Source organism: Pezoporus flaviventris, unplaced genomic scaffold (assembly GCF_033815535.1).
Source record: "Pezoporus flaviventris isolate CSIRO_AGI_PZ_B2104156 unplaced genomic scaffold, CSIRO_AGI_Pfla_v1 ptg000059l, whole genome shotgun sequence".
Taxonomy (NCBI): Eukaryota; Metazoa; Chordata; class Aves; order Psittaciformes; family Psittacidae; genus Pezoporus; species Pezoporus flaviventris.
Genome location: NW_026892607.1, coordinates 309,092 through 326,573, shown reverse-complemented (window position 1 = coordinate 326,573; position 17,482 = coordinate 309,092). Strand labels below are relative to the sequence as shown.

Genomic DNA, 17,482 nt, shown 5'->3' with positions numbered 1-17,482 from the left:
GACATGCATCATCATCTCTTTGGGTTTGAGTACTGCTGCAAGGCAAAAGAAAGCAGTTCTGCCCACTCTGCAGTCTTGCAGATGTAGCTGTTAAGTTAATTGCCTGTAGTCTGCTAGCAGAAAGTTTCAGGCCTCATACACACTGCACCCTAAACCATGTTGCCTTTGTAACAGAACTGCTTAAGCATGGGTTTGCCTGGCTAGAAATACTATTTAATACCTCCCCAGGAAACACAATTTAATAAGGATTTCACACAACTGGGCTAAAAGGGAAGTAATACCTATTTTATAAAACATACCTTTTGCATTAAACTTCTAAAAGCATTTCCAGAGTTTAGTCAGAGCCTTAAATAAGCAGTATTTACTTTAGCACCATTATAATGAAGTGCTCATCACCACGTCCAAAACAAGCACCTGTCTTTGGAATTTAAACTTGGCCATGAAAGTCTATTCCAAGGTGAAATCTTATACATCGTATTTCAGTATGAGTAAAATTTGCAACTAAGTATTTCAACTTTTTAACAGAGACACACACGCTTTATAGTTGCATAAAGCTTTTGCAGAACCTTGTAACTCTACAAGTGGTTTCTCACTATGAAAAACCACAGTTTAATCAAGCAATGATACTTGCTTACTATTGCATTAAACACTTCTGATTCATTACTGAGTTTCAAAGCCATGCCCGGGGCAGTATCTTGCTGGCCCACAGAGGACCAGAACTGCTAGATTATATCAAGGGCAGTATCCAACTGCAAATAAACTATGTTTTCAGTGTTTAAATGTTGGTATCCCAAGATACACTGCGCATACAAACACCTTAGCCTGTACTCTACAGGGTAAGGGGAGCTTGGATACATACATAGGAGAATAGAAACACCTGGTAGTACACTTGGTACATGTTGCACCAGCGATATACCACACCCTCCGCTCAAGAAATCAGCACTTATCCAACTGGCAGCTATGGATTCCAGGCAATGAAATCCTTGCTAGACTCAGGTGTATCTACACCATACCCTGCGGAGCTCCAAGGAAGGGGCTGATGAGATTTGCACAATACTGGAATTAAATGGGAACTACTTGTATAGGTACAACTTGGTACAAACTCCTTTTGAAACTGAGGGCTTTGGAGTATTTATGGTGACGCAGTGGATTCACATCAAAGCAGTTTGTGTCTGCTATGAAAAGGGCTCAAAAATACATTTTGATCAAAGCTGATTATCAGCAGAACAGGAATCACTAAGGCATATCTAGATAACACACCTTGGGACTAGCAGAGTTTATTAACTTCAAGCCAGGTAAAAGCAATTTTAGCTCCCAGCCTAAACTGATCCTGGCATTGATAGAGCACATTTGCACAGCACTAGGTATTAGGTAACAAATTCCTCAGAAAGTTCCCATTGCACCAGGGCAGACATCTGCAGGCTGTGACACCAGATAACCCAATCAGGAGGAGTCAGGAACTGACTACAGAGATACTGTTCACTTCAGTACAAAAAGAAAACACTCTATGCACAGAAAGTGCTACAGTAATAAAGAACTGGCTAAGTGACACAGGACCACGTGTTGCTCTTCTCTATGTCATGAGTGTAAGTCCTCCTGCTTCTTCTGCCCCTAAATACATCCTGCTGCTCAGTCCTTAGATTATTTGTCCATTGTAACTACAAATCAATATATGCTTTTCCATTCCTACAGTTAAAACAATGCTTTGATAACCTCATGTCTCAGCTACTCAACCACCTCTGTTTTGGCTTCCTATTTCTGGGAACATGCAAAAGTCACAACAAAGGATGTCTCGTTATGAGGCTTGGACAGAAAAGTTAAACAGAATGGAGCATAGGAGCTGCTACATTTCTCTCGTTTCCAGGTTGTCTTTAATACTGACAGATCTTCCACAATCACAGCAAAATTGTTATTCACTGACAGCCGTAATTTAGAATCCTCTATTACATCTACATATCTTCAAAATTACAAGGCATAAGGATAATTTATGCTGACTTTAACACAAGCTGTAGAAATTCACCCAGAATTTCCTGTAGAAGAGCCCAGAAATCTGCAGAGGAATTGAAGCATGCCTTCTGGAAAGACCTTCAGCCTTAACCTTGAATCAGAAGTCAGCTAAAAACCAAAGCAGTTCATGCCTTTGTGATCCACCCATATGTTCAATTGCCTTTGCTGTTAAAAACACATGCCTAATTTGAACTTCTGTCCAGCTATCAGGTCGTTACACCTATTATGCCTTTGTAAAACCAGAGGTTCTCATCTGCCTGCATAGGTGTACAATTTCCAGTTCTGCTAGTAAGCTCAGGACAAGCAAGACAGAAATGGCATGTCTAGAGAGTGAACTCTAGCTTCCAAAAGCAGCATGAGAGGAAGCAGTATGCAGTGGTATTAGTACCACAAGATAAGTCAGTTGGGTCTGAGAGACTGCAGGCAGCAAGGAGAGATTCATCGCTAAGGGGGGAATCTCGCAGGAGTTGACATAACCTGTGCAAGGCTTCCTACTTCTCTGGTGCTCCAGGAATGCCAGCGAACAGAAGCTCTATAAGCAGGACAAGCAAAGAGGGGTGAGGCATTTATGTGGCAGGTGGCACATCGGTGAGAGAGATGCTTACAGAAATGACATCTGTCTCATCTGTGTGGAAAATGACCTACAAATGGAGACATGTTAGAAGACATGTCCCATCCTCACTGCTGCAGTGCCTCTGGTCCTTCAGAAAGCCACACTCAGTCAAAACTCCTGAGGGAGGGAGGAAGGGAGGATGCTGCAGCTCAGGTCACAGGCTGTAGGAAGGCAAATTGAGCAGCTCAGAGGATGAGTTCTGATGAAGCTACTGCAGTACCAGAAGAAGAAACTGCAACAAATGGGCATCGGAGATGATGTACAGGAAAGCAACAGAAGATTTTGAAAAGACTCTGCAGATGCAGGTGCCTAAGACTTGTGAGGGCAAGAAGATAGGTATGACTGAGGTAAGACTGGATCAGAAGATAAATGTGAACTCCTAAGAATTCCATCTCCTGATGCTGCTCACCCAGCAATTTGGTTCAGGGCCCTGGCAGCACAGGAGGCTGAACACATCTTCTCTGTCGGGAGAAGACTGCTGACAGGACAGCTCAGGTCAGCAGGGCTAGCAAGAGGAATTGGTGAGCTGGAGGCATTCAGCAATACAGATCTTATGAAATTCCACTGTCTATAATCCACAAAAAACCCCAACCAGCCAACAAAAAATCCAAAATATGGCAATCAAAGGGGGATCACTAATGGCTGGAAAAGGGCAAACTTCATGCAAGGAGAAAGACCCAGAGAATTATAGTCTCACCTTTGGTCCTGCAGAGATTATACTTCCTTTTGGAATCCATTTCCAAAACCATAAATGATAAGAAGGTGAATCAGGAGCAGTTAATATAGATTTGCCAAACAACTGACCAATCTGACTGCCAAGATGGCCCTACGTGGATTCAAGTGTAATACACCTCAACTTTACCAAAGCTTTTGACACCAATTACATTGGTATTCTCATTTGGAAATTGAGGCAGCGCAGGTTTGATGGCTGGTAAATAAGGCTGAAAACCACATGGACCACCAGGATGAAAGACAGCATTAACCAGTGGCACAACAGCTAGTCATGAGAGGTCAATTGCTACAGGGGCTAACATTATCCAGTATCTTCTTCAGTGTCCTCTATGATGGCACAGAATGTACTCTCAGCAAACAATGTGCAGTGCTACATTTTAGGGATAGGGTGAGTACATTTTAGGGATAGGGAATAGTCAATAGGTAGGGATAGGGAAGAGTCAATAGATCCAACATGTAGAAGTTTACTTCAGAGGAACCTGAATCTAAAATATTACAGAGCAAAAGCTAAAACAGAGTAAGCCACAACAGCCCATCAGCACTGAAAATGGTTTAAAGAGAATTCCAAAGGCTCAGAAGAGACAATACAAGATCTGTTATCCACCTGTTTTCTGTAGATCCTGCTTCTTTATATTTTTAAGATTATCCTTTTGTTGCTGGATTTCTTCACTCTTAGTGTCCATACTAGTTTCAGTCCCTACAGCTCCAGGGAACACAAAGGTTGGAATAGTAGGATGCACTGTGAAAACAGATGAAAAATAATAAATCACATGCTGCAAAATATAGGAAGTAGTAACACTGCCTCAATAACTACTCTTCTTTTGGCTACACAAGAGTTCTGTGCTCAATTTTCTTTAATCCCTCATTTCTGTTTCTTTCTATTCCTCCTTTAGTATCTCATTTACTACAGCGTGCCCTTACAAAATCTAGGATCACAAAGTATTTAGTCCTAATTGTTAAATTAGGTAACTGTAACTTGAGTGAAAAATAAAATCAGTTGCTGAAAAAGAGCTGCAGAAAGGGAGATAAAAAAGGATTACCTCTATCTGAAGGTCTCTCTGAAGAAACAGTAGAAGAAGGTTTCCTTCTAAGTAAGGTGAGGCGGACAGTCTGTCCCGTGTTACGCAACGCCTCTACGACTTCTTGGTTGGTATAATCCTGTATATTAACTCCGTCAACCTACATCAAGACAATGGTATCATATAATAGTAATCACATTACATTCTTAGGCTGCACTGTTCACTTCACATTGTTTTGTATAGAAATTATAGGGTTATGCACCCACGACAGTGGCATTTGCAAAACAATCTCATTAATCAGTTACATTTCACTAATCAGATACTACCAAAATGCATTTTAACAGGAAACATAACAGTAATTTCTCCTGTCTTCATAGGGCAACCACAAAACAGAATTTACTAATCTTATATATGTAAGCATGCACTGATTTCCCCCTCCAGTTTGTTTTGCTTACAAAAACCAGCTTGAGGAGTATTGGTTTGAAGCTCGGCAGCAAGTGTAGTCAACCTATAACACTGTTCAGTTCATTATCGCTGTTAGTTTTCTCATGGATTTCTAACATGCCCCACACAAGCCTACATACATAACTGTCCATATAATACACTCTGAATAGCCTGATTCTTACATTAATTCAGGCATTTTAATTTACACCCAAAATATTCTGTTTACCTCACTGTTAGGTCATGCATCAATAGGGGCTTCTACTGCAAAGCTTCAGATAAAAGCACAAGGTTGCATCAGTTCTTGCTCTCACAAAGGAGAACCTGACTTTGGAAGGTCTGGCATAGCACACATTTCTAAAAGCAATTTAAAATTATATCTCTATAAATATTATCTCTTAAAACAAAAAGACTGCGTTTTAATGTGTAATTCATTCCTGCTTGTACTGTGAATGCAAAATTGGCTATTACTCAATTCCCTGTTATTCAATGGGTTTTAATTTTTCTACACATAAAGCTTGGGTTTTTCAACCTAAATTGTGACTATTAACATTTTGATTGTATCCACACTGTGCTACACAGTCATTAAGGACCATAAACAGTGTGCCACATCTTGCAGAATCTTAACCATCCTCAAATCCCATTCAATTCAAACAGAGGCTAATGCTGCACATCTTTACTTCAGGCCAAAAGCCAAGATTCTCCGCTCTGAAACATTCTAATCCAAATGCTTGCCTCTTTCACAGTTAACTACTATTTACTACTACTTTGAATATAAAAAAATATTTTTAATCACAGCAAGCCAAAGCTCATTGCTGTTACAAACCTACCTAAACAAATACAAACCACCAAATTATTTCCTCTGCAAAGCAGAGAAGGTTTAATTCATTTTTAGAAAATCTTTCCTATGTTGTTCTTTTAACACCGAGATGCGTAATGAAGCATTAGCTCTACAAGAACACAGAAGCAGACTATTTTACTTACAGCAACAATTTTGTCATGAACATGAATTTGGCCATTGTGGTCAGCAGCACTCCCAGGTATTATGTTCTTCACAAATATCCCTGAAGGTTCTGTCAGGAGAGGGAGGGGAGAAAGAGAAACAATTCAATATATTAAGCCCATTTGTTTCTTTTCTTATTAAGATTTTTAATTATAGCCCTTTTCACACACTTCTATCCACAAAGTTATGATTTTGTAAACCACCACCATTTGCATATTACATTCACACAGCTTGGCTTCGAACAACTGAGATCTCTGGTGGGACAAACATCACGAACACAACTACCAGTACACTGAGCTCCAAATTTTGTCCTTAAAATGGCTCACACAAGGCCACTTCCTCCATGGATTCATCCTTGTGCTTACCCAGGCTTTAAAGCACAGTCACTTAAATCCATGCTGCATTCGATTTCAATAGGACTACCTAAGCTAAATGTAAAGTATGTGCTTAAGCACTTTGATCAGGACTTCAATCGTCTACAGCTAAGGAATTTAGTACTTTAAATCTTAACCAAAGAGGATTGCTCTTTAAAAAAGTGGAAAAAGAAAAGAGAAAAACATGGAAAACAGAAAAGCTGTCCTTTGTCATGTTTGACATTTGAGTCTTAATTCTAACTTGCAATTAGAACAAGGAAATAAAAACAAAAAAACCCTAGTATAAAAACTCCAATCATCAGTTGAAACAGTTACCCTTCCCTTCCACAAACTCCTGCAAAATATGAGATGCTTTTATTCTACTGAATCTTGACACTTCATTCATCCTTTTCTGAACACTAACCTTCCTCAGACACCTCATAGAGCTGTTTGGGTTGGAAAGGACCTTAAGGTCATCTAGTTCCAACCCACCTGCCATGGGCCTGCCCAACATCATTTGTCCATGAATAGCGAAACCCCTCCTGGTGCTTCACAAACTGCCTTTTCCCACTCCCTGACACGTGCTCCTCCCCATCCCAGTTGCCAGTGCTCACTGCACTGGCCTGGGATTACTGACCAGCAACACAAGAGAATCTCCTGGGACGAGGAGGGTTGCAGAGCAATCCCAGCTGCACCACATTCCCAGAATACTTTCTGGCGTTCCTCGAGGAAGGGAGGGGATAAAAAGCACACCCTTTTGTGTAAACCCAGATATCCAGAGTCAACTTTAAAGATATTATCATTTGTGAAACCAATATTTGAAAAAGAAGTTAACATCTAATTTAAAGAGGACTTGGGCAAAACAACCCCAAGCTGATTCCATGCCCCCATATCCTAGCACAGGTATTTTAATGTGCCCCCAGAGTTCAGGCACTGGATCAGCCATTTGCCAAAGACAAGGCTGAATCTCACTTTGTAGCAAGGTCTTCAAATATCTTCTGCACAGATTTTCCAAGTTACACTGTTTCAAGGAAGCACTATTCATTTTCCCTACAGTAAGTAAAGGATATTTGAGAAGCCCCATCCTAGACTTTACCAAATGATGTAGAACTCACCTATATCACATGTGCCAGCATATCCAACAATTGTTATCCCTAGGCTTTGCCCATTCTTTTTTATAAGTTCAACATCATAAGTCTCAAAGAGGTTGGTATTATCCTATAAATAAAGCAGAAGACAGTAAAAAAATAGCTCATAATTTGCCAGTACAATTACAATATTGCAAGTTAAGACCTTCAGAAGTGAACAGTGATTTTGGTTTTCCTCTTTTAGGAGGGATCATGTTTGCAAGACAGATGTACCCAAGATTTGGTGAAAATAAGGTGCTTTTTATGTTCTTTCCTAATGCTTTCTCCACATACATGTAGAAGGTATAGTATTTATATTTTATGGAAAAGAAAGGTTTTCTTTAGACTGTTCAGGCGTCATTTCCCTTTGGATGCCACTGCCATGTGTTAACAACAAACTCACAAGACAGCAGAAGCCCTCAGTATTTCTTCTCTCCCTTTCATATGTCCTGATAAACAGTGTCACGAATCCACTTGCTTGAGCTCTTTATACTGGACAGTTAAGAAGCAAAAAAACCCTGGTATAAATACAGAGTCTTATCACACCACAGCTTTCTGTCAGAAAGTGATGCTTCTCTCTCCTTGTTATCATCTACTAAGGAAGTGAGGGGCAACATGAAAGGGATCTCAGAATCAGCCTTGCTGCCCTGAAAGAAACACATATATACTCAACAGGCATATCTTTACTACAGAAGCAGTTGCCTACTTAAATGCAAACATGGGTGACTAGGGTAGATGTTTGAGCTTATTTTTATGCTAGATCCCAAACCACAAACCATTCCAAAAGCCAATCTTACACACATAAGCTTAACAAGTTTGCTTTTATCCTGTTCAGATTTGAATGCCCTCTAAACTGCAGAAAGCACTGGAAACGTCCAGGTTGTCTGAGGCAATGGGAAGCAAAAAACTCACTAATTCACATTAAGTGAAAAATATTTGTAAGACCTAAAAGAGGAAGGCAGAGAATTCATTGTAAAAGCTTTATTGTTGAACTGGTGTGATGACTTCTCATAACAAACAATACTTGAGAAGAGAAGCATATAACATGACCTGTTCTCCAAACCCTCCATTTACTACAATTACCAAAAAAAACATAAAAGCCACCAGCTAAGATTATAAATGATTTGACCTTACACTGGACAAGTATATGGAAAAAGGTCCCCATAAGGTTGGCCTGTGCAACTCTACTCTGACAAACAAAAATCAAACCTGCCAGAGAGAGCTCAAACATGACGCACTAAAGATATTGGTGACAAAGAGAAAAAACAATCAAGCACATAGAGCTGGGATTTCAAGGGATAAATTAAAATACATAAAGTTGTTTGTGTTCAGTAATCAGATACAGTCCAATGAGATCAAAAAGATGATGATCAGAGTAAGGTCTGTTAAAGTGATGAAATCAGGAGGGACAGTGTCACTGCCAACAGCAAAAATTGGACCAGGGAACTTGCAAAACAAAAGAGAAGTTTAATCAAATGCTTGTGAAATACCAGCTTTAGAAGGAGCTATATTAAAAGCAGGCCAATGTTATGGCCTATTTCACTTTTCATTGAAAGAGAAATGGATGGACAGCTATCTCCTTATCACACACACCTCCCTCCACTCACCAACTCATTCAGCTCATTAAATGCCTTCCAACTCTCTTGCTCCATAAGACACTGAGGGAGATGAAGATAAATTGAGATGCTCTATCACTTATCTTTAGGATAGGGAACCAAAAGAGTAAATAAGCCTATAGCAACATCTGAAATGGAGCTATGGCTTTGAGAGCCCTGCTATTCTGACAGTCAAAATCCCCTCATAGTCATGCCTCTGGTGCTACAGACTATTCATTTACATAATGTTACTGGTAGAATGCAAAACACTGGAAGTGGACCCTGGAAAAGTTTAAGTATGGAGTCCTAAATCCAGTCAGCACAAGTAGGTTGCTAACACTGCCATCAGTATCTTGGCAAGTACAGAAAATATGACTGCTGTGCCCATGCAAAGACATGAGTAGTTTCAGTTATTCTCTACCACATGAAATTTAAAGGAAATAAAATATTAATATAAAACTGAAAAAACCTAACCATGTATTAAAAATTCCTTTCTGCTGCTTTGCAAAAAAAGGAAAAGGTAAATACTTGATATTCCAAAGCTTACAGCTAGTGAGAGTACTCAGAAACCAGAGAGAAACTGGATCAAGGAAAAAGTGCTGCTGTAAATCAAACACAAATTCAAAGGTGGATCATGAAATACATCATTAAATTAATAAATACATTCAGATTAGCCACTGTTCTTGGCTATTCAAATCTCTCAACACCAGAAAGAGGAGTTTCTTCAAATCTAAAGTTGAAGGCACTATTTAGTTCAGAAAATAGGAGATGATATTCAGAAAGTAGATGAAATTGCAACATGATTTTTTTTCCCCCCTCTAAACTACGTATCAGGAATAAGGAGAACACTGAGAAGACATCCAGAAGGAATAACATTTTAGACAGTCTGCATCATCTGCAGTGCTCAGGGTGCTCAGTGACAAACAGGCTCACCTTTAAGGTGAGGAATTAAGAAACATAGTCCTTTGTAGAGAAACCAAAACTAGGACCATACAATGTGCACCTTGGAAAAAATATCATACAGCCAGAAAAGAAGTGCTTCATAGCAATGTTGATTCTCTAGGAAAGCCTTTTTTGGAGTACTAGACAAGCCCACTTTTAAGACTTCCAACCTTATGTACACAGATTACCCCCTCCCATCTGTCTGACACTTCTGTTTCCCACTACACCAGTCCTCCTAAGAGGAGCTTGAGAAGAACCCAAAATACTTCAGCCACATTCTTCCAGAGAGATGCAAGACACAAAGCCAATGGCTGGCTTTGCAGTGACTATGCCCAGTAAGCAAGAAGGTGAGTCTGTAACAATATGACTGGTAGTCTGACATATAAAGCTGGTGCTTCAGAAAAATAGCTCCCTTCACTCACATTCAAGAAACTAGACAAGAAAGAAAAGGCTACTCAGATTCTACACCTAAATCTAAGCAGCACAGTAGTAGCAGATGGTACACAAGCACAGCTTTGTTTATGTTTCAAGACCTACTGTACACTTAGTGTAGCATTTGTTGATTTTAATTACTCAAAACTGAAAAGAATGACTTCAAAAACAAGAGACTTTGATATGACCATGATAAGATTTGCTAAAACAAGTTTCAAAATTTTTAGATATATTTCCTATCACAGGCAGTAGCGTAGACTATGAAAACATTACACTTCTGTTTCATAAAAAGATGATTGTGCTGAATAATTCTGGTGTGGCCACAGCGCTCCGAGTTTCAGACTAGGAAAATTCACAGTTAAGTTTTAAATCCACTTCCAAATGATTGATTAGCAAAGATGTAATGAACTAAGAAGAACTAAAAGTCCCATCTACTGATAATGTTTATGGCCTTGGTAATTAAATTACCCACTCTGAAATAAATTCTGGAAAGCTGGTCATTCTGATCCCAAGATTATAGGTATTAATAACATACAGGAAAAAGGGGTAGATTATAGAAGGCAGGGCTCCAGTAATGACCACTTAAACACATGCATATGATATCTGGAAGCTCAGAAGAGAAGCACTTTAGGTCTCAAGAACATTCTTCTCCTCCTCCTTTCTGATCACAAGCCACAAACGTACTTAAAACTGTCATAAGCAAACATCAGATACTCACATTTCCATTTGGAAAGGAAGGTAATGTACTGACTGGCCAGCTCACAGGAGCTGGTGGAGCCTCCATAATTTCACACTTTGGGTCTCTTGCAACAATCATCCTAACTGAATTCCCGCAGTTTCTCAGCACTTGGGCAACTTGTTCACTGGTCATTCCTTGCACGTTGGTCCCTCCAATCTGTAAGATGTGATCTCCTGTCCGGAGCCGCCCATCCTTCAGACATAAATAAAATTGAAAAATAAAAATGTTGCCAGTTTATACATAAAATACCTTTTCCATTACAAAATTTAAGTGTGTACAGGCATCTTCATGGCCATGGGAGCAAAAAAAACACCATAAAATTGAACACAAAGGCAACGTACTCAATAATTCAAGGAAGCATTTGCACTGCCACAGTAGTTAACAGCGGTAAATCAACCTTTTCAACACTGAGTAAGATATACAGGTTGAACAGCACCATTCCGAAGCGGTTACTTTTCTCACTTAGGAGAAAACAGACAGCAACAATGTTTTATAATCTCACAGTTTATGTATTGCTCTTTTATAGAATATTCCTCAACAGGGAGGGGTTAGAATACAAAACACAGCATTTTCATTGAAGACTTCTAGGAGTTTTCCCTAATAACTCCTATATGAGCCTGGCAATTCTTTTGTCATGACTAGCTCCAACGTGGGTGAGTAAATCCACTGAAGGTAACAAGACCCCACATAAACCATTTTTTACATTATAATTATGTTTCATGACCTCCATCATCGTTCCTATTATAAGCAAGCATTCATAGGAACAAATCCTCAGCTGGTACTGATCAGCACCAACTTAGATGCATTCATTTATACTGCACTCACAGCAGAGTTTTGCCCAGAACTAACTCAAACTCATTTCCAAACTCACCCAATTTTAACAGGGTATGTGCTCATTATTTCACATGGTCTTAGTGACGTCTCATTCAGCTGAGAATGATGTGGTGAGTTCTTAACTTACATCCTTCATTTGTAGCCAAAACACATTATTCCTTACAGCAAAACAGGTGTTACACAGTAATTAAAAAAATACTCATTTATAGATGACAGGTTCAGAGAGTGGAAGCCAAGGAAAAGCCAACATTTCCAGTAAAGCTCTCTGAATCTCCAGTTTTTGTTTCCATCCTATACTAGAGGAAGTACCTCTGCTACCTACCAGATCGGTAGGCGTTCCAGACCCCAAACATTATAACTTGACATGACCAAATCCACATTAAAAATCCATATCTGTTTTGCTATTGCACAGTTCTACTCCTAAAATGTACCAATACTCAGCACTGAGTCTCTAAGGATTAGCAATCAAAGGTTGCAAACTGTACCTGTGCAACTTTAAAGGTATCAATAACTATAAAAATCTTGCATCAATCCTAAGTGTTTCCCTGAACTGGTCAGACAGCAAGGCAGGGATCAAACCCCTTTAAAATAAAACCCACTAAAACCAGAACATCTTCAATCTATGAAGTGAAATTTGCAAAGCAATTACTTCAATTGCTCAATCTGCCAGGCAGATTCTCTTGCCTGGCAATTCATCTGGAGAGTTTGTCTCAAATATCCCAAATTCTATAGAGGATGTTCAAATACTTTCAATACTTTTGGTATTTTCAGCCTTTGGTCAGTCTGGGGGAGAACAAATAATCTGAATGTATCTGAAGGTTAGACAACTTTTCCAAATTTCTTCATGCTCAATGTTATAAAAGCCAGAGCATGTCTGAGAAACAACTTAATTCATATCAGGTGCTGACTTTTTCCTCAATCATAGCTTCAACATTTATTTATAAAGTATATGTTGGCATTCAGACTTTGATGCTATCAGCTTCCTTTTGTTTAAGTGTATTAGTTTATTTTAAGACTGTCAAAACCAGTTAATTATACTCTACAATCAAACAAGAAGTGACATAATATAACAAATTACCCGATCTGCTAATCCCCCAGGAACAATTGTTCTTACAACTACTCCACTCGATTTTCCTCCGACAATTCCAAAGCCTAATCCTGAACCATCGTTAATCAGCTCAACGTCTTCAATGTGGCCCCAGTGAATCTGCAATTAATAGAAACAGGAGATTTTAATTTCATCTGATCTTTAATGTTTCTCACTTTCACATGTACCAGGAATGAGAATTAATCAGAGCAATTTTCTCTCCCTGCCCCACATATTGGAGATCTGTTGGATTTTGTTCAGTCAGCTTCATTTCCTTATAAATACGCAGTGGGATTTCTCATCTGTTTTTAAACATACACTTTGTCCTTTGCTTTCAGGATAACAGGATACTAGGAAAAAAAATCTTGACTAAGAAAAACCAATTTCAAGATTTTCTTGCCAAAACGAAAACTATCCTTTTACTTTTTCATAAATCAAGAGTATTACAAACAACAGAGAAAAACAGAGGCTTGCACTGGCCTAGTTTTCACTTAGCATTGCCCAGATTCTTATTTCTGTTATTTCACTTACACACTCTAAACACCACCAGTACATGCTGAATTAATAGCGCAGTACGATGTTCTGCCATACTGAATTGGAAGCATGTTTCTAAGCTACACTGTACCATGACCTTATGTTCTACAAGACAATCTGAAAATAACAAAGCTGTTAAGCAACCCAAACCCAGCCAATGTTTCTGTCAGATTAGTATCTCATAGAAACCAAAATGGAGCAAAGTAGGCAGATTTAAGTCTTCTGTGAATAAAGGATTTATTAGCATACTGAAAATCTTTGCCAAAGCCAAATATCATAAAAGTAGTTTAAAGACCCCCTGTAGAGAGATATATTTGTATTTTATTTTGTTAGTCTGTTCAGTGCAGATCTTTCAATGAAAAAGCAGTTAAAGTTTAATTCTTTAAAATTTTCAGTGCAATAAACAATATTGATTATCCACTAAAACCTTCAGATTTCACTAGCTCTGGAATAATCATGAAGGAAATAATTACTGAGAATAAGGAAAAGCACTGCTCTTAAGCAGATTTTCAACAAAACCTACTAGCATAATAAATTAAGATTCCAATACTGCAAACCGTGGATTTAGGTGTGCAGTTCAACCAAATTCAGTGAAGCCACCTGGACCATATGGTTTGAACGCAGATGGAAGTTCAGCCCTACCTTATTACATGTCCCACTGACAATCCCTCCTTGGTCAAGAAAACAAAAGGGTTCACAATCAATGTAATTTGTAACTAAACAGGGATTGAGAGGTTCTTTAGCAGATACTTTTTGTTTGTTTTTAAAGCAAAGACAAGGCTTTTTGTTTTGAGAAGTTTAAGTTAAAATTTGTTGGGGTATTTCAAGCAGTGTTCAGGACAGGTTATGTTTACAGTCTTTTAAGATGTAATCAGAGCATCTTTAATTGCTGAGCACAACTAAGTTTCAGCTGGGTATACATGTAAAATGCTTTACCCAGCCTATGCTGAACAGACCCTGCTGTCAAGAATATGTTGAGCTACTACAGCTTCTGCTATCCCCAAAAAACCCAGGATCTATTTTATAACAACCTCACACAGCTTTGCAAAGGCAGCCTTATACTTATTGCATGATCAGTCTAAACGAAATGTCATCACATAGAAAATCTGATTAAAGAAAAAAAATCCCTATATGCAAAGCTTGCTAACACAAACATAACCACAAAAAAAAATATCCAGCATAGTTCAAAATCTGATTTTGACAGTATTACAATAACTCACAGTCTCAGGTGGATTTATATCACTTAATAAGACAGCTGAAGTTCTGCTGTTCCCTTGAACTGGCTCCCTAGCCACAATCAGATGTAGGGAGCCTGTGGCTTGCTGGAGGAGGGCAATAGCGTGCTGATGGGAAATGTTCTGATCCAATGGGGTGCAATTAATGGCCAGTATGTGGTCGTTTTCCTTTAGTCTTTGATCCCTGAACAAAACATTGAAAGAAAATGTAAAATGCAGCATAGTGACTTCACAAGAGGCTTGTGTAATTTAAATAAGAATATGCAAAATACACAATTATGCAAGGTTAAATATTTATATATTTTTTAAAATCCGGCTATTAGACTGACTTCACCAACACCCAAACTACATGCAATGTATTGTGTTCCAACCTTAACGCAGTACAGACACGTGCTCAATATTTTCCTTTGCTTCTATTCAAAATTCCATTAAATTCCCTCATCTTTTCTTGATAATATTGAATTACAGGGCATGAAAAAAAATATTTTTGTAGTTACAGAATGAACTAGGAACTATTCTTCATTAAGTTTAGCACTACATGATACTATCTCCAAGTACGCACAACTCAGGCTATGATACTGGTTTATATCATTATTTAATCTAAAGATTGTCGAGCTGCATATTTTTATTTTACTCAGAATTTACAGTATCAAACTTCAGGCATGAAACTTCCTTTGAGCAATACACAGTTCAAGTTATACCTTGAGATAATACACAATGTCACAGTTAATTCACCCTAGTGATGAATTTAGATTTGTGACAAGAGAGAAACCATCACTCATCTCCTTTGTTAAATATTCATTCTGAGCACGAGACCAAACAGTTACTTAGACAGACACTGCCTTCAAAGCTCTGTAGGAATCCAAAAAAAAGTCTCCAGGACATCTTGTCTCAGAAGCAAAATAGGAAGCCTGCTGGGGAAATTTATAAACTCCGAAACAATATAACTGCACATCTTAACTAACGCATTTTAAACCTCCTTTTTATCATGCGACGTTGAAGATGTTTCCCAGAAATCACTTTCTTCAAGCATGAACCATATTTTAGATTCTCTCATCAAAGAAAGTGAGCAGCAGGTCATCAAATCCTAAAGTGAGATATTCACCCTCCTTTGACATCCGGATCAGTCCATCTGTCTCCACTTTGAAAGAGCCTAATATGCTTTTCTTTAAGAGTTCTCTGGTGTGTTCTCTGTGGGCCCATAGCCATTATCATTCCAACCTCTCCCCACTCTTTTTGTCATCCTGTGTTGGCACTTCCTGACATGTGTTATTTAAAAAGTGACACCAATGACTTGAAATCTAGACACATTTTCTTGAAACATAATTCCAAGCACTGCATTTGTCTCATGCCAACTCTTGTGGTTTTACAATCACATTTTATTTTTAAAGGATTGCTCTGTCTTTTGTTGTTGGGTGAAAACCCACAGACAATACAGGAAGAAACTGCCTGAAGCCTTGATTCTATGATGACATCTGTGCAGGGATCTGCCGGGAGGACTGGATCTAAATTTACACAGGAAACAAACAGTAAAACCAACTATAAATAGGGTATTGTCATAGGCACATAAATAAAGAAACAAGGAGGGGGAAAATATTTCAGGGACACAATGCATAAAAAGAATCAAATGAAGGCTAATTTTTATTTGCCTTGTATTCTTTTCTGAGTTTTCTTTTGTTTTTTTAATCAGTTCTCAAGATTCTCTCAAGTGAGTCATGATTTCTGGAAATTCCATTTATGAATGGCTTAGATATTTAAAACTCATCAGAAAATCCAATCCTCAACACACAAGGCTGTTTAGTTGAAAAGCCAAAATTCAAGATACCACCATCAAAACACCCCACCAGATAACCCAGAAAAACATGCGAGTCTGATAGAGTTTTCAGTGTGAAAGTCATGACTTTTCCCTTCATGGAAACGCTGCAATTTTCCAATACAATTATAAAGATCTCACCTGTCAGCTATGCTTCCTGGCTGGACTTCCTTGACAAAGATACCAACTTCTCCCAAGCTGTGATTTTTAAGGGCAACCACGCTAAATCCAAGACCTCCAACAGAAGGCTTTTCAATCTTTATTGATTCTATTTGCCTCCCCTAATAAAAGAGAAAAATATATACTAATTTTTAATGCAATACAATGAGCTAATTTAAGATTTATGAACACCCAGAGAATTATTCGCCTCCTAAGACTAAACAAAGGCAAAATACTGAATATGTTATTTCTATAAAAGCTCCTCCATTTATTATTTTTAATATAGCAAAGTATTGGATATGTGAGTACTCTGAGGTTCTGAAACCTCAGGGAATTTAAGAGCTGCTTTCACACTTCATTCACATTATGAGATGAATTCCAAACTGGATGAAAACTATGAACGAAGTGCTGTCTAGAGCAATATATTTGGGATTTCTGGAAACGCTGCATAGCTAAACTAAATGACTTGTCTTTTGGCTCCCCTTGTGTTTAATGCTGATTTTTAGGTGTGTGTTCAAAAGATTGCAGCTTTTAAATAAAGAACTTAATTTCCTTCCCCTCCCTGCAACTTCACACTAAATGCTACAAAGAGCTGGCTTTTGTGAAAAGCTGCTTGCTTTTCAGTTCTAATAGAAGATTTCTGGGGGTGTTTACTGGGAAATATTACTTAGATAATGCACTGCCATCACAGCTGGTTTATCTAAAATAATGTGCAGTCCTCACTGCTAAATCTTTTATCTGATGAGTTAATGACACAGTAATGAGAAGAGTTCTGCTCAAAATATTACAGCTACATTAAGGTAGGCAATTAGCAACA

General features: G+C 38.4%; 1 protein-coding gene across 2 annotated transcripts in view; it reads right to left on the bottom strand.

Moving 5' to 3' along the window:
• The window catches only part of PATJ (PATJ crumbs cell polarity complex component), a 148,738-nt gene that overhangs the window by 128,438 nt on the left and 2,818 nt on the right, over positions 1-17,482 (bottom strand). For both annotated transcript variants that reach the window (XM_061469625.1, XM_061469626.1), the window contains exons 4-11: positions 16,648-16,787; positions 14,679-14,877; positions 12,916-13,044; positions 10,983-11,195; positions 7,284-7,386; positions 5,797-5,885; positions 4,393-4,531; positions 3,957-4,091 (exon numbers count right to left, since the gene is read on the bottom strand). In XM_061469625.1, coding sequence (XP_061325609.1) covers positions 3,957-4,091; positions 4,393-4,531; positions 5,797-5,885; positions 7,284-7,386; positions 10,983-11,195; positions 12,916-13,044; positions 14,679-14,877; positions 16,648-16,787 — 1,147 coding nt within the window. The remainder of the gene's footprint in view (positions 1-3,956; positions 4,092-4,392; positions 4,532-5,796; positions 5,886-7,283; positions 7,387-10,982; positions 11,196-12,915; positions 13,045-14,678; positions 14,878-16,647; positions 16,788-17,482) is intronic.